At 35.4% G+C, this 25,772-nt stretch overlaps 1 protein-coding gene across 1 annotated transcript; it reads left to right on the top strand.

The window, feature by feature from the left end:
* The first annotated feature begins 540 nt into the window (after positions 1–540).
* On the top strand, positions 541–24,188 carry LOC138713199 (beta-alanyl-dopamine/carcinine hydrolase-like). Its single transcript, XM_069845099.1, has 7 exons — positions 541–752; positions 6,276–6,470; positions 10,692–10,799; positions 14,177–14,411; positions 17,810–18,050; positions 21,504–21,688; positions 23,966–24,188. Exons 1-7 carry the CDS (start codon positions 666–668, stop codon positions 24,070–24,072), a joined length of 1,158 nt encoding a protein of 385 aa, XP_069701200.1. The 5' UTR covers positions 541–665; the 3' UTR covers positions 24,073–24,188.
* Positions 24,189–25,772: the final 1,584 nt, after the last annotated feature.

The following is a 25,772-nucleotide window of genomic DNA, read 5'->3' as shown; positions in this document are numbered from 1 at the left end:
GGTAGGGCTTTCCTGTGTTCAACTTCAACGTACCTCATTTACATGTTTCGACCTATTTATGGGTCATCCTCAGAACTGGTCACACACACTCTTTGACTCTACACTATACCACATGAACGCACCCTCACAGGAAACAGAACAAGAGGCGCCAAGACCAATAACGACCAGTTCTGAGGATGACCCATAAATAGGTCGAAACATGTAAATGAGGTACGTTGAAGTTGAACACAGGAAAGTCCTATCATACATATTCCGAAGTGATACAGTGTTAAAAGTTGTGCAATCAAGATGTATGTACAACAGTTATATTTAAGTTTACGGAGTTATTTTATTTTTATGAAATTAAACCCCACAGTTTTATTTCTGCTTTACTGCGAACTCTTTGAAAAGCTATTTTAAGGAGTGTGCAGTAGTTTAATTCCCAGGTAAGTATATTTTAACACAGCTCAGATATCTAATCTTACATAAATTTAAGTCTAATACAAATAAGGGGACATTCCATTTTATCAGCTGCAGAAAGATAAGGTGACAATTTCATGTACTAGTATGTTTACCCAGATTATTGAATATCTGTGCTTTTGGAAGCAGTGACTTCTATTGCGTTTAAGAAGTGTAACGTGGATTATTAACCAAATTTAGTCTACAATTGTTTTTTGGATTGAAATATGGCGACAGGAGAAAGAATTAGTCGTAGAAATAATATTCCTATTATCTACACAAGAGGCACTCATTATGAAGTAGGATTCGATATTGTAAGTTATTATTCATTGTTATATTGTAAAACAGGGCTATCCAAGATACAATCAGCAGGCCACATCCAGCATAATAAGGCTTTTATGTAACCCATCTTTGTACGTGTAATGAAAATTGAAAAATCAAGATTTGTCAATTAATTTGAGAAAAATTCGTTCTGGCACTGGGAACCGAACCCGGGACCTCTCAGCTGTGCGCACTGAGCGCTCTTTCCATCTGAGCCATACTGGGACACGATCCATAGTGCCGGCCAAATTCTTCTCATTGTATTGTATTATTTTTCTCAAATTAATTGATATTTACAATATGGCTACTTATAGTCATTGATTATTCAATATGAGGACAACGAGACCTCATATAAGAATATTATATAATATCAAGATTTATATTTAGCATGAGTGACAAAACTCATAGGTTCTCAACTATCTGGGTTTTGCCTGGGAATCTAGGAATCCAAAAATGTAGTAGGAGTAGTGGAATTCTGAATATCGAAGTTCGAGAATATCGATATATTTTCACTTATCAATTATTATTATTATTATTATTATTATTATTATTATTATTATTATTATTATTATTATAAAAACGAACGTGTGTCATTTATGCTTTACCAATCAAATAATATACATAGTTGGTAGTCACAAAAAAATGTAAAAATTTCGTTTTATTGTTACTTATTTCATTCCATTGTTTCCTTCTCAAGTTGATGTAAATTCACTTAGTTGCGTCAATCAACAGCAGCATCTGCATCTCTTGGTACAAACGGCTCTATTCGCTATCTGGGAGTAAACTTCTCTGACTCAATAGTTTTCAATCCCCAGTCAACATTGAAAGATCTAAGTAATAAACTTGAAACTCTTACCTCGTCACCTTTTCTTCATGCAGACCAGAAATATTGTGTTCTAAATACCTCCATCTGTCCTTCCTTAATATATCAATTTCAAACCATCCCTTCTGAACTTATACCAAAAAAAGTTCTTGGATGACGCCGACAAATTAATGAAAAGTGCACTGAAAGAGGTACTGAATCTGCCTACAGACATTCCTGATGCAATGATTTATAGTCCCAGGAAGTACAAAGGACTAGGAGTTTTTCGAACAAAATGGGAAGCACTACTACAACAAATTAATGCCCTTCGATGTTTACACAAATCTCAAAACCCATACATCATACAAACACGTCAGGTTCACGAGGAGAGCATTAGATGTGCCCAATCTCTGAACATTGTTCCAGAAGATGCCTTATTTCATAAGAATGAACATTTCTTAAATGTTACAAAGATTCGTAACCATCTGAGGAACAGAGAATTTGATATTTGGTGTCGTCATCCACAGAAAGGGAAAGGCGTAGTTTTATCTAAACAATATCCTGGTGCCAACAAATGGATTTGTAAACACGAAGGACTCTCCAACAGCGAATGGCGCGATGGCATTAAAATGGTTGGAAATGTTGCTGCAGTACGTGCTGTGCTGGGAAGATCTCAGGACAACCGTTGTAGGCATTGCCACAATGAGGTTGAAACTCTTGCACACGTCCTGGGATCCTGTCCGCACGGCGAAGCTCTGTGAAACGCTAGACACCGCCAAGTACGATCAATTATAGCCACTGCCCTTAAAGATGCCGATTACAACACCTTTGAAGAAGTACATGGTCTCTCCGTCACTGGCAGTACACGGCGCATAGATATAATAGCTTTCAAGGAATCTACAAGATCTGGATACATAATTGAGCCCACCGTGCATTTCGAAAAGGATGAGGAACAGCCAGCAGAAGTGGATAATGAAAAAAAGAATATCTACAATCCTACCATTCCCTATTACCTAAAAAAATTCCAGCTAAAAGAGCTTGAAGTAATCGGACTTCTGGTTGGAGCAAGAGGTACCGCTACTCTCTTCATGAAAGATGTGTTTAAGAGGCTTGGAATACCTACATCTGTTATTCCGATTGTAACCTTAGCTGCATTGAAAGGATCAATTGCTCTCCTGAAGAATCACCTATATTCGAAATCAAACTAAGTTCAGTAGCATTCTTTACTTTTTTGTAACACTTACCTTTCTAGAAATAGGTATATTTCCACTAATCTCAAAAAAAATTGTTTGCAGCTATGTACTTGTAAGAATTTCATTGTTAAAACAAAATTAATGGTTTTTCATGAACTTGTAAAAATTTCTATGGTTAAGTACTCTTTGTCCCTTGTGGCAGCTCATGAATGGTGAGAAGATATATAAATTTATCCTAAAATTTATTTACACATTGTTTTTGGTCGTAGGAATTGAAGTATTTGAACATATAGACAAACAAGTTAACATGTGATAAAGATATTGCATATGGTGTTACTGAAATAATGCCTTATGAAACAATATAGGGCCTTTAATTTCAGAAACGCACTCAATTTTTGTTGCAGTGCTTTTACCGAACATGTATTTTCTGTCATGAGAAATGTTTGCAGTAAGTCACTATGGTGTAGATGTTTTTGTTCCCAGAACTTTTCAGATTTTATGACTATTTCATCTCTAACCTATCGCTCCTCCAATAAGTAAAAAGTAACAAATATGTTAGCATGCCTGATCGTGGAACGAAATCCTGGTTGGGTAAAGTTACTTGATTGAGGTTTTTTCCGAGGTTTTTCCTCAATCAATTAAGAACAAATGGTGAGTAACTTTCGGCGCTGGACCCTGGACTCATTTCACTGACATTATCCCTTCATTTCATTCAGACACTAGATAATGATAGCGGTTGATAAATCATAGTAAAATAAACCAATTAAAAAACAAATATTCAGTTTTTAAAATTGACAGCTTTGTTGCGTCTGATCCAGCGACCTGGAAATGTGTTATTAAGAGAACCTCGAACTTGCAGACTCCCATGTGGGGGAGGAGGCATTCTGTTGAACAAAAACTTCAAATCAGCTACTCGAGGTTACACGAACTCTTTCAGCATGTCGGTGTACAAGAAGACAGTTATTGTTCCTTGAGAGAAGAAAAATAGCCTGACAGTTGTCTATCAGATAACACTAGACATTGAGTTTTGGGTTAACGTGGATGTGTTCATGTTAACATGTGGATATTCGGATTTGGGCTCGAAACAGGGTTACCATATGTCAGCATTTATCAGTAGTGGCCAGTGATCAGAATCCTCGGTGAGGCCAGATGCAACTAGTTTAAGTGCCTCCAATAGGAAATATTTGTTTATGATATTAATTATTATTGTTATATTATTAATATCATTATTACTGTATTGTTATTATTATTATTATTATTATTATTATTATTATTATTATTATTATTATTATTATCAATGAAAAATAATAATTTCACTCACCAAATAAGCTGTTATGCTGTGAGTTTCAGTGATTGTTTCAGTGTGATGAAGCAACCCACATTATGTGTTGAAATTCCCCTTTCTTTCTTTTCTTTTTATTTTTTTTTTTCCTTTGACAGCAACAAACAAGGCCAAGAGAAGTTTATTTTGCATCACATTACCACATAACCATTTATGTTGCCCATACCAGGATGCAATAGAAACTCGCGTTTTAAGATTGTGTCAGAAAAATTATCAGCGATGTCGTAGGTATCTCGGTAGTCTCTCTCTTTATTTAAAACTTCCTTTCTTTCAGTATTATTTCTTCTCGAAAAAGGATACTCTAACAATGAATTAACTGCACCAGCATTATTTCTCTCATTTGTTTCTGTTTATATTTTCCCAAAATACATAACAACATTGGCCCAGATTCACTACTGTACTCCGAAGTACACTAGTAGAACACCCTCGCTTATGTCATAAACTGAGACATAAGGGGAGAGAATCGAGTGGGTTTCTGCCTGCCAAAGAGCTGGAATTTTTGTTATTTATGGCCTAGTTAGGAAGACAAGTCACCACTGCTATTCCCACCCCACTCTACCCTTGAGGCCGGCCCATGGATGGGACGAGTGAAACCTGACCAGGCCAGCCGAATTGTGCCTCAGCGAAAGGACATGAAATGCATTAAGCCAGACCCAGCACGAACGATTCTGGCCTCAGGAACAAATTTTTCTGCAAAATAGGTCTATATACATCACAAGCCAGACCCGGCACGAGCGATCCTGGCCTCAGGAACAAATTTTACTGCAAAACAGGTCTATATACATCAAAGTTTTCAAATGCTTCTACAGCGATATATGCTTCATTCAAATAACTAATACATTATATAAAAACACAAAATTTGATTTCAGTTAAGCCAAGTGACTGAGGCCCGGCCTCACTTGCCTCAGTCAACCAGCCGCCACTGGCATTTATGCGGATATTATTATGTACTTATTAATATAAAGTGACAAGGAATAATGAAAAAATTATACTGGACTTCAAATTAAAACAGTAGGTTGTGAAGTAAGCTTTGCTGGTTCGAAGTTAACGGTTCCCTGTTCAGGGGGTGGGAAAACGAATTCACTTTTGTGTTCTACAATCTTAAATTGTAACTGAATCTTAATCTTATGTGTAACATGATATATACTGTGTATATTGCAGTGAATATGAAGTTAAGTATAGATTTAAAAGGATTTGTTAACAAAATAGGCCTAAATTACAGTATATACTACATGGTACATGTAAAATAATAAACTTTCATATTATCTGTTTTTCGCATTATCTGAGTACATCTTCCCAGTCATTAGCCCAGATAATTGAGAGTATACTGTATGCAGTGCTACCATGGTAATCCTTTTCTTGGCCATATGCCCCACTCCTTGTTTTCTTCCTTGAAATATATTTTACTCTCCTCTCTCTATCTCTCCGACTGTCATTTAATGATTTTTTAAATATTAAAGAAGTAAAGAAATTGTTTTGCTTTACATTTTAATAATTGTACAACAAGTTTGATTTAAAGAATACACCATGTAACACCACCGTAGATGTACACTTTGTCTCGGTGAATCTTGGAGTGTGTATTTGCAGCACTTCTTGTTTTTCAACCATTATTTTATATAATTCTGGATTCCAGTGCTGCAGAGGTGAACAATTTTTGTTTATGAACATCAAACAAAATACATTAGGAACAGCAAAAGATGATCTAAGATCTGTACAGACCTCTGCATATAAAACTTAGGCACCCATATGCCGTATGGCTTCATGCAGACAAAATTTTCTTTTCCCCATATGATTAATTAAAAATATTGTAGGTTCCCATAAGATGTATGGCCCCATATGGCCTCCATGACAGCACTGACTGTATACCAGTTTAATAAACCAAAATATTTCTTTCTATTCTTGATTCATATGACCTTCGTTTTGTCATTCTACCAAGTTAAAAATTAACATAAAATCATATGAGCCTAATTTTGGGATAAGAAAGTGCAACAACTTAAAATATTTGCACCTACTAAGCTTCAATTGAACACAGATTTGTAAACTTGGTATAACACACTAGTGTTATTAATATTTCTTGATAAAAAAATAGAACAGATCTGTGCAAGGTAAGGAGATCATATAAAATTAAATTATCGGTACATTTCTTTATAATACAGCTCTTCGATTGCATTATTTGCAGGGCCGGACATTCAGTGGATTAATTCAGAACCATATTGCTATAATTAGTCTTTTTGACGAGTATCTTCCATTGTACGAAACAGAAGCTGGAAGAAAGGTATATGAAGAGACGCTGGCATCTGTACGTAAGAACTTCCCACAGTATGTGAGGGAAATGGAAGGATTTGCTGAAGGTGCCAAAGTACCCTTCTATAAGGTGATTTATTATTATTATTATTATTATTATTGTTATTATTATTGTTATTATTATTGTTATTATTATTGTTATTATTATTATTATTATTATTATTATTATTATTATTATTATTATTATTATTATTATTATTATTATTATTATTATTATTATTATATGTAAAAGGATAAGTTCTGACTGTTCATTATTTGCAGACGATTTAAAAATTTTTCGTACAATCAAAAGTAGTACTGACTGTCAATCACTTCAATGTGACATTAATTCAGTTGCTAAATGGTCGGAAGACAATGGTATGACAATTAACGTATCCAAAACTAATGTAATAACCTTTTCTAGAAAAACTTCTTCACTGAAATTTAATTATTATCTAAATAATGTACTAATTAACAGAACGGATTGCGTAAAAGATTTGGGAATATTTTTTGACAGTAAATTGTATTTTCATAGCCACGTTGATTACATTTACAATCACGCAATCAGAATGCTAGGAATAATACGGTCAATAACTTATTCTTTTTCCACGCCCAATTCTCTTTTAATGCTATACTATACATTAGTGCAATCGAAACTCGAATATGCATCTGTAGCTTGGAACTCGATTACAACTACGGACTCGGCTAAATTAGAAAATATACAAAGAAAATTTATATCCTTATGTTCATTCAGATTTCTGCCCATTAATTCCGGGTATAGTTATGAGAGAAAATGTGAATATTTTAATTGTCAAAATCTATATGCTAAACCCCATGAGCTAGATTATCTGTTCTTTTGTAAAGTCCTCAAAGGTGATATATCCTGTGACTCTTTCTTAAACAATATTACCTTACGTATTCCAACAAAAGATATGAGAGCCCACAAACTTTTCTATATTAGAAATTCGAAATTTCTTTCACCAGTCTTCAGATGCATTAAAAATGCCAACATGCATGGCTGCGAATTCGATCCCTTCAATGTATAGACTTAGTTTGCTCTTGGCAACGATTTATCATTTATGTATGCTCAATTATCATTGTCTCATAGTATTCTTAGTTATCCATTCATCTTCATTATTGTAATTAATTGTAATTATATTTATGTGTAATAATTATTTTTGTTTTATGTTTTTGTTATATTTTTGCTGAACTGTAATTGGCCACTGGCTGTTGTACAGCACATTAAAATAAATATAAATAAATAAATAAAATAAATTATTATCATTATTATTATTATCATTATCATCATCCATCCTTCTAATATGCCCATACCATGTCAGCTACTTATTATACAGAATGGAAGTGAAGTATCCTTGCAGATTTCCAGAGCGAATAGCTCATATTGTATGTAACAAAAAACTATAATATCATATTGGTGGAAAGTTTTTCAGAAAAAAATGTTTTTCCTCCCCCTCCCCCACCCAAATGTTTAACAACCTCTTATTCGATAACTATTGCGAGTAGGATCGTGATTTTTGTCCATATCGATAAGAAATCTAATAAAGTATAATTTATCCCTCTGGTGTATTTCAATACTCTGCATGGTTTTCAGATAAATTTAATTTTAAAAACCTCCAAATTCAAGCCATTACACAATACAAGCGAGTGGCAACATCTTGGCAGAGAGCAGCTCATCTACCTAGCAGTGGCGTAGCGTCAATGTAAGCTAAAAAGCTTAGCTTCCCCAGTTAATAATAATTTCATAAACCTGCAGTTTATGGAGAAAATTATTTATTAATTTTAATAGAATTTATATTTACGTGTTAAATATTGTGATGCGGCAGCTCAGGATGATTTGTGATGCAGCAGTAAACAAGAAGCCTGCACACACCAGCTTCCAAGCAGACTGGTTTCTTCTGTGTAATCCACCCCGCAGATTTTCCATCCCTTTGTAACTAAACTACCCTAAGGCTCTCAAGGCTCGCAAGAAGCCAAGAAGCTAGCTTTAACATTTAAAATAAGTAGTTTCCGCGTTATCCCTTTTCGTCAGTTGTGTTCAGTTGAAGTGTTAGTGTGCATTGTGGCTGATGTAATAAATAATGAGCGAAATAACAGTTCCTGACACTAATTTACTTGATTTTTTTTAGGACAATTGTATTATCAAGACTGACTTACGAACAAAAGTGTGATTTAAAAAACAAATGACCGACTCCCTTGCTGTCAATGAAGGACACAACCAAAAGACAGACGCATACTTACGTAATACTAATACTGTATCTATTGACCGTTAATATTGTGATTTCTCTAAGTATGACAGGGAGTGAGCTAATGTTATACGTATACGTGTCTATTTGTTAAGAGATATGTGTAAACCGTGAAATCATATTTTACTACGTATCATTTGAGGTCATGCCTTATTGGTGTTACTTACGATGTTCCAACCAATCTTCGACTGCTGAATTTAAATTGACTACTATTTATTTTAAGGCTGTATTTTTGTAATACGTTTTCTCATATTGCATGAAAGACAACTTGAGTTAGCTTCCCCGGCTCAAAATTTCATGCTACGCCACTGCTACCTAGCCACACTAAGTTAGTTGACTTATTACATCTGTATCACGAGTAGTGTGTGTTAGCGGCGATGTTGCCAGACTCCTGAAACTTCAAACTTAACTTTATATTCGGAATATGTATGATAAGAACTTTCTTGTGTTAAATTTTAACGTACCTTGTTAACATGTTTCGACCTATTTTCGGTCATCTCCGGAACTGGTCGTTGTTGGTCTTGGCGCCATTTGTTTCCTGTGTGGGTGCGTTCGTAGTGTAGAGTCAAAGAGTGTATGTGTTTTGAAATTGAGTTGTGTGTTGAGAATATCGTTGGGGTGTTGGGGTAAGACAAAACAAACCCACAAAAAACAGAAGAATACAACACAAACACAAAAAATACATCACACTAACATACGAAAACAAAAACACACATAAAATTGCAACCTCATTCAAGAAATTAAACTACAACATCGCATACAGAACAAATAACACTCTACAAAAACATCTCAACACACAAACAAACAAATACAACCACGCAAGCGTATACAAACTCAAATGTAACACCTGCAACAACTTCTACATAGGACAGACAGGCAGATCATTTCAAACACGTTACAAAGAACACATCACAGCCATAACAAAATTACAAAACACCTCCACATATGCAGAACACATCACAAATGCCAACCACACCTACAGAGACATCAACACAGACATGGAAATACTGCACATCCAACCAAAAAGCCAGAAACTCAACACACTAGAACAATATGAAATATACAGACACACGAAAACACACCCCAACGATATTCTCAACACACAACTCAATTTCAAAACACATACACTCTTTGACTCTACACTACGAACAATCCCACACAGGAAACAAGAGGTGCCAAGACCAACAACGACCAATTCCGAAGATTACCGAAAATAGGTCGAAACATGTTAACAAGGTACGTTAAAATTTAACACAAGAAAGTTATCATACATATTCCGAAGTGATACAGTGTTAAAAGTTGTGTAATCAAGATGTTAATTTTATAATTAACCGTGCATTTAATCACGAAACGTAATAAAGGTTTTCTATTGATTTACATGTACCCTATCCTCCCTTTCATTTTCACTTCCACCTTGGATACATAATCTAAAAATAGAACTAGAATTTTTTGTTTTTCTCTATCCAAAGCATAAGCTGTTAAAATCTGTTCAGTTATATTACTTCCACCACGTACATTTGGATTTCAATGTTATTGTTAATTTCCTACTTTCCTTCTATTATGTTGTTTATTTGATAGAAAATTTGATATACCTTTTTTGCTCTATTATTAATTTTATATCTATTTTCCATTTCAGCTTATAATTGTGCGTAAATATTTTAAATTCTCAACTTGTTCTATGATTCTCCATCCCATTCCACATTTAATCATCTCTGTGCTCCTTTTGTTATGTGGATTACTTCAATTTTATTTGTATTTACTGTCATGCTTCTATTTCTGTCCATTCTATTACTGATAGTTTTAGTTTCTCTTCGCTATTAGCAATTAAAACAATATCATGTGAATAAACTGGTGCCTCAGTGTGTACGATTTCATATTCCATATACGCTCATATTATTACAAAAATCACTTTTCTGTATTTGGTGAAAATCATAATCAAATTTATTACTTCATTAGAATTATTTTTCTTATTATGTAAGGCAATTTTTATTTCAGTCAGTTCTCTAGTGCGTATTTCAGTAATCAAATCTTCTTTCTTTGTATTGCAGCTATTTTTACTCCATCTAGACGTAATACTACCAAATGTCTTGAACCAGAAAACTGACCAGAAAAAAGATACAGGCTGTTCAACTGTGTGTTGTAATGAACCGGGAGAGGTAAATAATAAAATTACATACCGGTATTATATACTCTAAATGTTTTTCTGTAAATTAACAATTATTAAAATTCTACATTTCGTAGCTTGCAGGATGAACATATTTTAAGAGCTATATTCTATTCTATAAGAGAATTTAATTTAGAAACCCATATAGCTTTTATAGATTTTGTGAAAGCTTTTGATAAAATCCGAAGAGAGCTTTTATTCGACATATTACAAGATAAAAATATTCCAAATTTGCTATTACAAAATATAATAGAAATCTACACAGACAGCAAAATAAGTGTCAAAATAAATAACTGTATATCCGAAAGAAAATTAGTTAATAATGCAGTTCGACAAGGTTGTCCACTATCACCAACTTTATTTAATATTTATATAAATGAAATTATTTTAAAATGGAACCAAATCTACACATCAGGAATCAAAATAACCAGTGCTCTAACATTAAATACCTTACTCTATGCCGATGATCAAGTCATAATTTCCAATTCAGAGGATAATTTACAAAGAGGATTGTATACATTAAATAAAATATTAAAAGATTTTGGGATGGAAATTTCAGCACAAAAATCAAAAGTAATGGCATTTTTAGGACAAGACCCAGTCAGAAGTAAGATAATACACAATAACCAATGCCTCGAACAAGTGCAAAATTTCAATTATCTGGGTTGTGAAATATCTTATCGAAATGAAAAAGATGTGAATAAGAAAATTACCAAATTTACACAAATTCTAGGAATAATAAACAATACATTAAAAGCTAAATTAGTACAAAAATCTACAAGAATAAAAATGTATAATACACTAGCATTACCCTCCCTTTTATACGGAAGCGAGATTTGGTCATTAAAGAAAAAAGACGTGAACAGAATCAAAGCAACGGAAATGAAATTTTTCAGGAGGACAGCAGGATATACTCTTTTAGATCGAAAAAGGAATGAATAAATTTTAGAACAATTAGAAGTAGAGTCAGTAGAAGAAAAAATCAGCAGATACAAATTCAATTGGCTAGATCATGTAAGAAGAATGGAAAATTCAAGAATCCCAAAAATTATGATGCAATATAAACCTAGAGGACATCGTCGACCAGGAAGACCTTTAAGAAGACTGATAGATGGGACCGAAACAGGTCTACAGAGGCCTAATTCGTGAAGGATGATAATGATGATGATGATTCTATAACTGCTTAACATATATTAACATATTTTGTGTCATACTATTTTCAATATTATTATAATTATTATTATTATTATTATTGTTATCGTCATCGTCATCGTCATCGTCATCGTCATCGTCATCGTCATCATCATCATTATTATTATTATTATTATTATTATTATTATTATTATTATTATTATTAGTTATTCTTATGTAAGGTTGTCAAAGGTGACATTAACTGTGAATCTTTCATACACAGTGAGAGTTCACAAACTTTTCTATATTAGAAATTCAAAATCTCTCTTCTCCAGTCTTCAGATGCATTGAAAATAATTTCGATCCATTCAGTGTATAGGCTTATTTGTTCATGGCAATGTCATATTCTTACACAAAAATATACAGCGCTCTCATTTTACAAGGAAACTTAGTATCATTCTGCTGCCGGCCGACTTCCTGCTCTCCCAACCACAGTGTGGGAAGCCAGTTCTACAAAACATCCCAGCTGTTAATTGCTTCTGAGAATTCTATCGGATTGTGTATGACTGTTGCTTGTGTTTTAAGTAATCGATTAGAGGAGAGTGTACACCGAGGTTCTGCTGTAACCTAGTTCCCTCGTGAAGTGAGAACACTGTACAATACATAAGAAGTAAATTAATTCAATTTACAAGCATAAACAATTCATTTGGATAATTGATTAAATGGCGATCTTACTCGTGTTAATTGTGTAAGCATGTGTGGCTTATAGCTGTTTCGGTGCTTCTTCACACCATCCTCAGAGCCTACTAGATCTCGGCGTCATCTCGAACTTCACTGCCTGTTGTGTGGGTGTGTTCGATTGTTGAAAAGTGTTGAAATGTGGTGTCAAATAGTGTGTGTGTGTTCTGAAATTGATCTGTGTGTTGAGAATTTGATCAGGGTGTGTTTTAGTGTGTCTGTATGTTTCATATTGTTCTAGTGCATTGACGTCACCAGAATTAGAGCAAGGGGGGTGCGGATGGGTGCAAGATTTAAAAATGAGGTGCGAGTTGTAAAAATGTGGTACATAAAAAAATTCGGTTAAACGAGCGTTGAGGGACTTCCGCTGATTTTGGAATAGACACAGACCCATTTAGGTTAATTTCAATTAAGAAACACGCCAAACGAATTATCTTTGCACCAAAAACGGATGCTCCGTGGACCAAATTATCGTATTTTATAATTATTTGAATGCAACAGAAGTCAGAAGTCTTGCTAAAATCGGCAGAAGTCCCTCAACGCTCGTTTCACCAAAAATTCTATATTCTCTCATGCACTTCTGCGCATACTGTACATCTGTTTATTAATATTATTATTATTATTATTATTATTATTATTATTATTATTATTATTATTATTATTATTATTATTATTATTATTATTCACATCCATAACGATACCCTAAGGGATGTAGTTTTTTCACATCCAAGAAATTGTTTGTTTGTTTTTGTGCTTCAAAATAACTTATGCCTAGTATTTTTTTAATAAATTGCCCTTTGGGGTGCAGAAAGGGGTGCTCCGATTTTTTATGGGGTGCTTGCGCACCCTTTCGCACCCCCCTAGTGACGTCCCTGTTATAGTGTGTTGAGTTTTTTGTTTTTGGGTTGTATGTGTAGGATTTCCATGTCTGTACTTATGTTATTATATGTGTGGTTAACATTGGTTATGTGTTCGGCATATGTAGATGTATTGTGTCCTCTGGTTATGCTTTAATGTCGTCTTTGTACATCTATATATGCCGAACACATAACCAATGCTAACCACACATACAATAACATAAATACAGACATGGAAATCCTACACATACAACCCAAAAACCAAAAACTCAACACACTAGAACAATATGAAATATACAGACACACTAAAACACACCCTGATCAAATTCTCAACACACAGATCAATTTCAGAATACACACACTATTTGACACTACATTTCAACACTTTTCAACAATCGAACGCACCCACACAACAGGCAGCGAAGTTCGAGATGACGCCGAGATCTAGTAGGTTCTGAGGATGGTGTGAAGAAGCACCGAAACAGCTGTAAGCCGCACATGCTTACACAATTAACACGAGTAAGATCGCCATTTAATCAATTATTTATATTCAAGTGTTAAAAGTAGTGTACGAAAGATTCAACATGAATTCATTTGGTGTAAGAAAAGAGAAAGTTATTTTATGTTTATAAATTTTTGTTAGGAGATTATGGGCCACACAGAAGATGCGTTGGCAGAGACATTGGGCCATTTCTACTTCGTGTCTGCTCATATTGTAAGTGACACACCACAAGGCAAGTGGAAGGTGAAGGAGGAACACTTCACATCTCTTTGCTACGCCGGTTTCCTGCCTGGATTAACAATGAGTTACAACCACCATGGACTTGCATTTACTTGCAACTCTATTCGACCCAAGAAACTGTCTTCTGGGAAAACCCGTAAGCATCAGTTTACATTATTTGTGTGAGTGATCTGTTACTCCATAGTATTCATAAGTAATGTGTGACATCATTATAATTATGTGACTTTGGCTCATTTCACACTGGTCAGAGTTTTCAAATGATATTTTAGATTGATAAGCAGTGATCTGTGGTCAGTCTACTGCTTAAGATAACACATAGGTAGACATCCAATTTTACGGTGAATAAAAATCTTATATTTCGATATGAAAATTGCTGTATTTTAGCATTATTTGGCATGAAAAAAACCCACAAATTCGGCGTTATTACACATTTAAAAAATACAACTTTTTGACTCCTGTCATGCAAAATATATTACCTGTGCTGTATGTATATATTCTCGCAAAGACTAGAGATCTGAACTGTCAAGGGAATCTTAAGGTTATTCGTGCATTTTTATAATACTTAGTTTGCAGTTGGCACTTGCCAATACATGTTGTGTAGAGAAATTTGTGTAACTTTCTCCCATTCTGTATGTGAATAGTACGTATAAACTAATATGCACTATAAAACATTCACGCTATTTCTACTTTATATTTAAAAACAGTCACCCAAAATCCAGTTCGAATATTAAATTCAAAATTCTGCATTTAAATATGTTGTTGTTTTCTAATGCCAGGCATTTGACAATAAAGTCATTTGACCTCTTGCACTCCAATATTTTTCAAAGATATTATCATGGTCAGCCACTGAAGCACAGATTTTGAGGTGTTCCGAATCCATTTCTTGGTTTGAGTTGCACAATGGGCAGTTAGGGGACTGATATATTCCAATTCTATGCAGGTGTTTGGCCTAGGGGTTCATTTCACTTTCCTTCCTCCTCTTTCTACTTTCTGTTCCTAGTGCTGACCTGCTATGGCACTAAAATCGTCCTCCAGTGGCTTAAGGAGGGAAAGCTGGTGATCAACAAGATCTCCCAGCTAGGTCCAGTGGACCCGTCGACCAACAGCAGGTGTGGTCCTCCAGACATTCTGGGGGTTGTGTGTGAATGAAGTAGCCACCAAAACGTTAAAATATGGTGTTCACTTAAATCGGCTACAACTTGCCATTTTCACTCCAATATGAAATGAGTACCATTAAGGTAAAATTATCCGGAGGTAAAATAGTCCCCCAATCGGATCTCCGGGCGGGGACTACTTTAATGGTACAGAATCAACTAAACATCTTACAATGGAATGCTGGCGGTATAGCATTTAAATATGGTTTGACCACTAAATTCAAAATATTGTTAATAAATATCAATCTATGGGCACTTTAAATTAAAATTTAGCAAAAAAAATGTTTCGAATAAATTTTTGCTAAACACAAACAATTTCCCATATACACAAATTTTTTCGCGTTTATTTCACGAGTTTAAACTTAAATATTTTTGACCTGGAAGGGGTTGAAACATAAAATGTTTACCTTTATCAGCTGAAATACAGTATTTCGCGAATCTGTGGTTTGCGAAAAACTAAGTATCTCTGCACATAGGATAACGTAATGTATTTAATGTAGTGTGTGTGTGTGTGTGTGTGTGTGTGTTTGTGTGTGTGTGTATATCATGTACAGTAGAACCTCTATTATCCGTGGTAATGAAGAGGATGGACTGGACAGTTAATTGAAAAAATTGTATAATCCGTACCATAAAATATTATCATAAATGAAGTGTATATTACAATTTTGTAATTCCCTCCGTGGTTTTGTGTTTAACATGCTAGGTAGTGGACCAGAAGTTCACTTAATTTAAGTCTGGTTGCCAATGATGGGTTTATAAGGACCAAGAAAATTCCTTGTGATGTTTGTTCGCGGAAAGATAGGAATAGTAGTTGTAGATTTACATACTTTATACACTTTATCCTTGTTTTTTCCTTAAATCGCACACAGTTTGAACGCCATTCTCGTATTCTGATGCGAAATGAGCCGTGGTTTCTCTTTTCCCAAAATTCTCAATTATTTGAAGTTTTATTTCGAAAATTAGCAAAACACTTTTGATACCCATGGAAGATATTTTGCGTACGGGCATTCGAACAGTAGGACAAGGACTGAATGCTGCACGGGTTTGCTATAAATTGTGCGGAAGTTCTTGGGATCATTTCTTTGAAGGCAAGTAGCGATTATTTTACAAGTTGGGGAAAAACACCTTCAAATAACTGTTTTTTTTTTTTTTGCCGGCAGTAGTATTATATAAGGGTAAAGGCTTGTAAATAATACACTCTAGAAAAAATAAGTAATTATATAAAGTATAATACTACTTTTCTTTTTCGCAGCAAAGAAGGAAAGAAAGAAAAGAGCGAGAGAAAGACAGTCGGATATTACGACGATTGGTTAATAGAGTGACGGATAATCAGGGTTCTAATGTATGTGTGTGTGTTTGTGTGTATTTGTGTATAAGAATGTACAATAAAAATACTGTAACATGTTGTTGTTGTTGTTTTATAATGCCAGGCGTTTGACAATAAAGTCATTTGACCTCTTGCACTCCAATATTTTTCAAAGATATTATCATGACTAGCCACTGAAGCACAGATTTTGAGGTATTCCGAATCCATTTCTTGGTTTGAGTTGCACAATGGACAGTTAGGGGACTGATATATTCCAATTCTATGCAGGTGTTTGGCCAAACAATCATGGCCTGTTGCCAATCTAAATGCAGCTACAGACGATTTTCGTGGTAAATCTGGAATTAACTGTGGATTTTGATGCAGAGAGTTCCATTTTTTCCCTTGGGATTGAGTTATCAAATTTTGTTTGTTGAAGTCTAAGTATGTAGATTTAATAAATCTCTTCACAGAGTAATACGTAGATTTAGTAACAGGTCTGTAAGTAGCAGTGCTGCCCTTCTTTGCTAAAGCATCCGCATTCTCGTTTCCCAGGATTCCACAGTGGGATGGTATCCATTGGAATACAATTCTTTTATTGAGTGATATTAATTGAGAGAGCATTTTAGTTATTTCTGCTGTTTGAGATGAAGGTGTGTGTTTAGAGACTATTGATAGAATAGCTGCTTTGGAGTCTGACAATATAACTGCATTCCTAAATTTATTGATGTGGCATAGAAGATTCCTGAGACTTTCACTTATTATACTATAACATGTAATATTACTTACGTAATGGGGCATGTGGACAATAAATGGAAAAAAAAAATGTAATTGTGTGTAACTATCTCTGAACAATAGAGGCTGTTCAGATAAAATGAAGCAATGATATGAAAATAGTGAAGCAACAGTGTATGTGAGTAGCAGAAGAAACTGAAATGTTTGGAAGAAAACTTGCATTACAATCCGTTTGTCCACTATGGGTCACACAAATTAAGATGCTGCGAACCAACTGGTCTTAATTTTTCCCTGAATGTGAAGTCTCCTTCTCGGCAGATGCTACAGAAGTTGCTGTTTCAGCTGGAGCGTTCCTGTTGAGAGCAATGCTGGCAGCAAAGAACCTATCGCAGGTGCAGCAAATCCTCCTGGACACGGGTTGTGGGGCAGCAGAGGGGATCAGCGTGAACATGACGTTCCTGAATCAAGAGGGAGACAGGCTGTTTCACAATGCAGAAGTGGGACCTGCTGTGGATGGTGCCAACGAGTCTGAACTATGCATCTTCACAGCAAGTCCTGGAGAACACGTTTACCATTGTAACAAGTGAGTTGTTTGTTATACTTCAGCCCAAAAATTGGCAAGATACCAGTGGCGGCTCATGTGTATTTCTTAAGAGGAGGAAAGAAGTTAACAGCACGAAATAATACCTTCTTGAATGAAACATGCTACAAATTAGCCTACATGCATACATGTAAGACCAGGTAGTGTTGGGGTTGGCCTTCCCTTCTGTATAGCAATAATCTGTTCTTGTAAATTGAGTTTCCTAAATTTTACAAAATATATTATGTTTTCACTTCCATTCATTGTTGAATAATTGCACAAATTAACAATTACAAGGAAATTCACAACCTCGCAGCATTTCTCGCGCACACTACAGCATCACACGTGTTGGAAGAGACTAGCTACTAACACGTAATCGGAACCGTTTTACAGAAATGGGAATGGGAAATAATCTGAGGAAAGCGAGAACACTGCACCCTCCCACGTGGTCTGTGTTGGCACATGTACATTTTACAAGTTCAGTATCACATGCTTTTGAAGAATGTCAGGTCTTGTGGCTGTTGCCCTGTCTAGTAGACAATGAATGGAAGTGAATTTCAGGGGCCAAAAGATCTGCGATACTAACGTAGAACTACTTCCTCTTTGTTTTATATAAACCCAACTTTAACTTTCAAATATCCTTCAAAGTTTCAAACTATGAATAATATTTTTGATTTATAATTATAAAAAAAAAGTTTATATGGTATTTTTCTTAGCTTTGCGTTAAAACTGTTTTTATTGTGCCTCCTCCTATATGTGTCATAGTCTGGTTGAATGCAACATCGTTAGAGGCAGCGGTAGCGAGCTTGCTGCAAGATCAGTCGGTTTCTATTTCCCGCCCACGCGCTGATTCAGAGGAGGATCTCCTCCCCATCCGTTCATTTACTTGCTTTAAAACTCTGCTTCTTTCTCTGGCCGCTAGTGCGCTGTTGTCTATGTGTGTTAACTGCAGTAAAGGAGGAATGGATTGACTTTCCTCCACACAAACAATCTCGCATCTTTCTCACAGTTTTCTAGCAGCACATGAGTGCGTGTCGTTTAAAACTCGATCAACCGAGGTTTTCTTATAGCTAAGAACTTAAAAATTATCGAATCTTCCTCGAATTTCAAGACATATTTTATTTGGTATTTACTTTCAAAAGAAAAAAAAATATGAGGAGGACGTTCCTCCCTTCCCTCCCCCGAGGAACTGCCACTGCAAGATACGATACAATATTTTGCAGCTCTTAGTGCAGGCATGGGCGTAATGGAGGGGAGGTAAATATGATCCAATTCACTCTTTCCACAATATTTCGGACGTGTTTACATCACATGAACTTGGCTTCTCTTTCACTTAAGGATGTGCAAAAGTAATATGGCATGCCATTACCAGTGGCAAAGCTAAGGTGTAAACATTGGATAGGTTGAAAAAGGAAAACACTGAAGGAGGAAGGTTCGATCTGGTGCTGTGGATTGAATTCGGCGTAGCTCAGTGGTCAGAGTGCTTGGTACGTAAAACCAAGGACCCGGGTTCGATCCCTGGCACCGGAGCGAATTTTTCTCCTCAAATATTAATTGTCAACATTACAGAGATTATTCTGTAGGACAAATTAATAAATCCATAATAGTGAATGTTGTTGAGATCTTAAAAGCAATGATAGGGTTTACAATAACTCTTCTGTTTATTTACTAAAGTCCCCGTGAAAATGTTAAATGTTATGTTTTATTTAACGACGCTCGCAACTGCAGAGGTTATATCAGCGTCGCCGGATGTGCCGGAATTTTGTCCCACAGGAGTTCTTTTACATGCCAGTAAACCTACTGACATGAGCCTGTCGCATTTAAGCACACTTAAATGCCATTGACCTGGCCCAGGATCGAACCCGCAACCTTGGGCATAGAAGGCCAGCGCTATACCAACTCGCCAACCAGGTCGAACCCCGTGAAAATATAAACAATTAGAATATAGAAATTTACTGAGATTTATACATAGGTTAGATAAAAAGTAATGGCAACACTGCTGTCACGTGACGATGGTGCGTTCGAGAGTTGCCAGCTGTGTGGACATGAACAAGGACTGTTAGATGAGTTAGTGCAGCCAGCGGCGACAGTACTCTGTCAATCTACTGCAGTGTGTAGAACTTTGACTTTCATTGGGATAGTGCGAGTGCCCTAAGACCACGTTTACAAAACTAGAGCAACGTTCCTGGATCAAAATTGAAGTGACACGAGGTCGTAGTGCACAAGAATGTTTTCAGGGACTGCGTGAAGCATGTGCCAATGCAGCATTGCCATATTGCACAGTGGCACAATGGGCTAAAGCGTTCCAGGAAGGCAGGGATGCTGTTCAGGACAACCTCCGTCCAGGACGACCCCGCGTGGAGGACAACACAGTTCAACTCCTTGCTTCCCTGTTGGATGCTGATCGCTGACGGGCTGCGCATGAGTTAGCAGCGGAAGTCGGAGTATGTCACAAAACTGTGCTCCACATTCTGCAAGACATTCTGGGTTACCGAGGTTTATCAATGACACCGCTATTCAGTCGCACAGGCCTTGTTGGACCGGTACCAAAGGAAAGATGACGACTTTCTTAGACGAATTATCGCTATGGACGAAACCTGGGCTCGCTCATACGAAGCAACCAAACTTGAAACGTCAATCAAATGAATGGAAGCATCCAGGTTCTTCTCGTCCGAAGAAAGTGCGCTCTACACAAAGTGCTGTGAAGGTGACGTTCATTGTGGCGTATGACATTGATGGGGTAATACTGCACCACGCTGTACCTCCAAGGCAGACGGAAAACACGGACTACTGGAACATCCACCGTGCTCACCCGATATGATCCATGCGATTACGATCTTTTCACCAAAGTGAAAGAACCACTGTGAGGGACCCGGTACAATACCAGAGATGAACTTATCCGTGCTTTAGGGTGGTTAATATGGAACATCAACAAAGATGGACGCGCTGATGGTGTACGACGCCTTCCAAACATTTGGCAAAAGGTAATAAATAAGGGGGGGGCGACTATATAGAAGGTACGTAAATGTTGTACCCCTGTGAATAAAGCCATGTCAGAAATATCGAACTGTTGCCATTACTTTTTATCCAACCTTAGTAATTAATTCCATTGTATAGTTAATTGGAATTTTTTTTTTTTATATCTGGTATGGTATCTTCTACATAGTACATTACATTTTCATATAAAAATTGGTTGGTCCACAGTATATAGGTTCACTTGTGTTTTCAGTAACAGTACAGTAACAGAAAGAAACTGCTTTCTTACCAATAACAATCTATAATAAACATGGGATGAGTAGTGCTTATTGTGCAGTTTAGATCTGATGCAATTTCTATTTACGGGGAATAAGTTCACCATATGTTTACTAAAATGAAAGTATTGGAAAAGGAATAGCTGTTCTTTTTTTATTATTTAATTACAACTTCTAAGATTATTTACTTTCTACTTTTTTTCAGATATCTGAGACTTCAAGTGCCTGAGAATGAATCAACGATGACCAGTTCCAATCATCGGCATGCAACTATGAAATCATTCCCAAAGCCACGCAACAGAAAGGATGTCATCAATATTCTTGGAGACCAGTCCGACAAAGAATATTCCATTTTTCGGGAAACGGATGTTACACAAACTATTGCCGTTGGTAAGTGGAGCGTTAATTTTATTGTATTTCTCAAATTTTACTTTGTCAGAGAAAGGATTATGATGTTGCAAAAAATAGATTTCGACATCTTGGTGGAAATAAACATTTTCGGCATTTGTGATTATTGAAAAAGCGATTTTGGGTTGGCTGTCTGTCTGTTCGTTTAGTATATACAAATCAATTTTTTTTCTTCCTTTTATTTATCTGGAAATGATGCACATGAACAGTGGCGAAGTGTAACAAAAAAGTATGGGTAGATGCACACTGAGTATGAAGATTCTTGGGAGTATGGATTGATTCCAATTTGTCCTGGACTCAACATGTAAAGCTTTCTCTTTGGAAAAGTGTGCAAATTATGTTATGTTTTCATAATTCATTTTGAATCTTGTGTACACTACTTTTAACACTTGAATATAAGTAATTGATTAACTGGCGGACTTACTCGTGTTAATTATGTAAGTCTGTGCGGCTTACAGCTGTTTCGGTGCTTCATCACACCATCCTCAGAGCCTACTAGATCTCGGGGTCATCTCGAACTTCTCTGCCTGTTGTGTGGGTGCGTTTGATTGTTGAAAAGTGGAGTCAAATAGTGTGTGTTACTGAAATTGATTTGTGTGTTGAGAATTTGATCAGGGTGTGTTTTAGTGTGTTTGTATATTTCATATTGTTCTAGTGTGTTGAGTTTTTGGTTCTTGGGTTGTATGTGTAGGATTTCCATGTCCGCTTTTATGTTATTGTATGTATGGTTAGCATTGGTTGTGTGATCGGCGTATGTAGATGTATTGTGTCCTCTGGTTATTGCTTTAATGTGTTCTTTGTAGCATGTTTGGAATGATCTGCCTGTCTGTCCAATGTAGAACTTGTCGCAACTATTACATGTGAGTTTGTATACATCTGTGTGGTCGTATTTATTTGTTTGTGTTTTTTGTTTGTTGAGATGTCTTTGTAGTGTGTTTTCTGTTCTGTATGCTATGTTGTATTTCTGCTTTCTGAATGAAGATGCGATCTTATGTGTGCTTTTGTTTTCATATGTTAGTGTGATGTATTTCTTGTGTTCTTGTGTTGTTTTTGTGTTTAAGTTTTTGTTTTGTCTTTCTTATGATCAATTTCAGTACACACACACTATTTGACTCCACTTTTCAACACTTTTCAACAATCAAACGCACCCATACAACAGGCAGAGAAGTTCGAGATGACACCGAGATCTAGCAGGCTCTGAGGATGGTGGGATGAAGCACCGAAACAGCTGTAAGCCGCACAGACTTACATAATTAACACGAGTAAGTCCGCTAGTTAATCAATTACTTATTTTCATAATTCTTACGAAAAGCATATCTCTTTCAACTTTAAAATTAGTCTACTATGCCCATGTACATTCCATTCTTTCATATGGTGTAATGCTTTAGGGCATGTCCTCTGAAGCTATAAAAATATTTAAACTTCAAAAGAAAATAATAAAATAAGTTCCTATATGCACTCCGAGTAAAGACATTTTTCAAGAATTAAATATTTTACCACTCCCCTGCATATACACTCTAGAAACTGTTTGGTTCATTCATAAAATTCTTAACTATTTTAAAAGGAACTCTGAAATTCATAACCATAACACTAGAACTGCCAACAACTTGCATATAAATTGTCATACTATTAGCAAAAGTCTTAACAGTACTTCTCATACAGGTATTTTGCTCCAGTCCATGCCATTCAAAATTACTGATTTCTTACATTAAAGCTACCGGTATAAAGTAAAATACCTACCTTCATTACTGTTGCACATAATTTTTCTCCAAACAATATTAATAATAAATGTACAGAATAACGAAGATGAAGTTTCTTGGTTCTTAAAGATTCAATCGCTCTCCAAATAAATCACCTCAGATGATAAACTTGTTTAATGTAATCTCATTATGTAGGCCTATCATGTTTTTATCTAATTTATGTTAATCTATTTATTTAATGTCTTGTAAACTGAAAATGTATCATGTATCTTGTTATTTATTGTGTCTTTTGGTAGTTTTACTATTCTTTGGAAAACTTAAGAATGTTAAAATTAAATTCATACTAGAGATCTTATTTTGTTGTATTTTGTATTTGTATCTAATGACGAACCTATAATCTGTAATAGACTGTACAGGGAATAAATAAGTACAATACAATTAAATCTTGCTGGTCTAGTAAATCAATGACCTTCATCATTAGCAACCATGTCTTCATCTCATGGACCTTTAACATTGTCTGGAAATACTACCGATACTTAAACAGTTCTTATTTTTTCAGGTATATTTGATTTTGTTGGAAAAACGTTGAGCGTTTATGCAGATAATCCAAAGAAGAATGATCCGATTTTAGTTCTACCATTGTCATTAAAATCTCCTTCCAAGTAATGTACTTTTGAATTAAAACTGTTCAGTCTACATGCTCAGGTAACAACATAGTAGTGGCTTAAAGAACTGGAGTATGATATGTAGGCTACTTACTAATAAACGAAGTAGAAAACTAATATTTTTTGTGTGTTTGCTTCTCTGTCTGAAGTATTAAAAACTAGATTGTCTATGGCTAAGAAGTGATACCTCGAATCTGTGAATTTGCAGGCGAATAAGATAACTGTTTTAAAAATTAATTTTTCTCAAAACGGACAGTTTTTTTTATTTATGTTTCTGCTTTGCAAGATCTTCTACTTGAGAACGAAATGTACAATTTTGTAAACATAATAATAATAATAATAATAATAATAATAATAATAATAATAATAATAATAATGTAGTTAAACTAATGACCATTTTTGTAGATACCAGGTATCACTTCTTAGCCATCACCATGTATTTACTAATAAACGAAATAGAAAACTAAACTTGTTTATGTGTTTCCTTTTCTGTCTGAAGTATTAAATAACTAAAGCATGTATTTACTAATAAATGAAGTACAGAGCATTCGAGCCAAGATGTCCACTCACTACCGTTAGCCGCACAGTCTCCCGCCAAACAGCGACTGTAATTTGCGGCAGAATGAAACTCATAATAATGAAATAAAAAGCTTACCTTATGGTTGTTTTCTTCTTCTTCCCTTCAAGTATTAGGCCAAGTGGCCTGTTACGATCTCACAGTTGAATTTTCAATCCAGCGCTTCTTTGGACGACCGAGAGATCTCTTCCCGTTTGGACGATAGTGGAGCATGACTTTTGGGATTCTAACTCTACGCATACTAAGCAGATGATTTATCCAGTTGTTTCGATAATGTTTTACGTGATTAATTACAGGTTCTAGTTGTAATTCTCCCATTACATCTTCATTGCGTTTGTGATCCCATTTCGTATATCCCGCTGTATATCTCATAAATTTAATTTCATTAGCCATTATTCTGCTTTCGTCTTTCTTCCTCAATGTCCATACCTCACTGCCGTAACAAAGTACAGGTCTCGCCAAGGTCTTGTACAGCTGAATTCTAGTATGCCTTTGTACTAGGGAAGGTTTCATAATGTTGTTAATTATTCCCATTGTTTTGGTGTATTTAGAAATTTTCTGTGAAATGTCTACTTCATCGAAAAAAGATAATGTGTATCCGAGATATGTAAAATAATTTACTCTTTCTAATAGTGTTGTAATTGCTGGAAATGGTGACCTTCAGCAATCAAACATGCTTGACATCACTTCAGCACATTCCTGGACACTTTCTGTAGTTCATTTTCACTTATGTGGTGCACTACACGGGTTTTATACAGTTTTAACTTCAATAATTTAGTGGCGTGTTGAACTGAAGTTTTTGACACCCCTACTTCCTGTGCTAATCTGCGCAAAGATTTCTGAGGGTTTCGTTCTAATCGAAAACCTATTTCATCTAATGTTTTCTCAGTTAAGGGGAGAAGACGATATTCTTTGGTGAAAAATGAGTAAATTAAAAAAAAAAAAAATTTTTTTTTCTTTAGAATATTCTGTGATATGTGTGGAATGCATTGCATAACATTTTATGGGTATTTGTGCCCTTATCAGATGTTGAGACGCCATTTTTAAACTTCTTGTGCTATGGATTTTTAAGTCACATGACCCTTTGATCGTTGTTTCTGGTAACTTAATTTTTTTTGCTACAT

This window comes from Periplaneta americana, chromosome 14, assembly GCF_040183065.1.
Source record: "Periplaneta americana isolate PAMFEO1 chromosome 14, P.americana_PAMFEO1_priV1, whole genome shotgun sequence".
NCBI classification, from domain to species: Eukaryota; Metazoa; Arthropoda; class Insecta; order Blattodea; family Blattidae; genus Periplaneta; species Periplaneta americana.
The sequence above is the reverse complement of the archived record's forward strand: the minus strand, read 5'-3'. Positions and strand labels throughout refer to the sequence as shown.

Coding starts and splice junctions, on each gene's coding strand:
- LOC138713199 (XM_069845099.1), top strand. CDS start 666: ATGGCGACAGGAGAAAGAATTAGTCGTAGAAATAATATTCCTATTATC. Junction 753..6,275: donor ATGAAGTAGGATTCGATATT/GTAAGTTATTAT, acceptor CATTATTTGCAG/GGCCGGACATTCAGTGGATT. Junction 10,800..14,176: donor GTTGTAATGAACCGGGAGAG/GTAAATAATAAA, acceptor AATTTTTGTTAG/GAGATTATGGGCCACACAGA.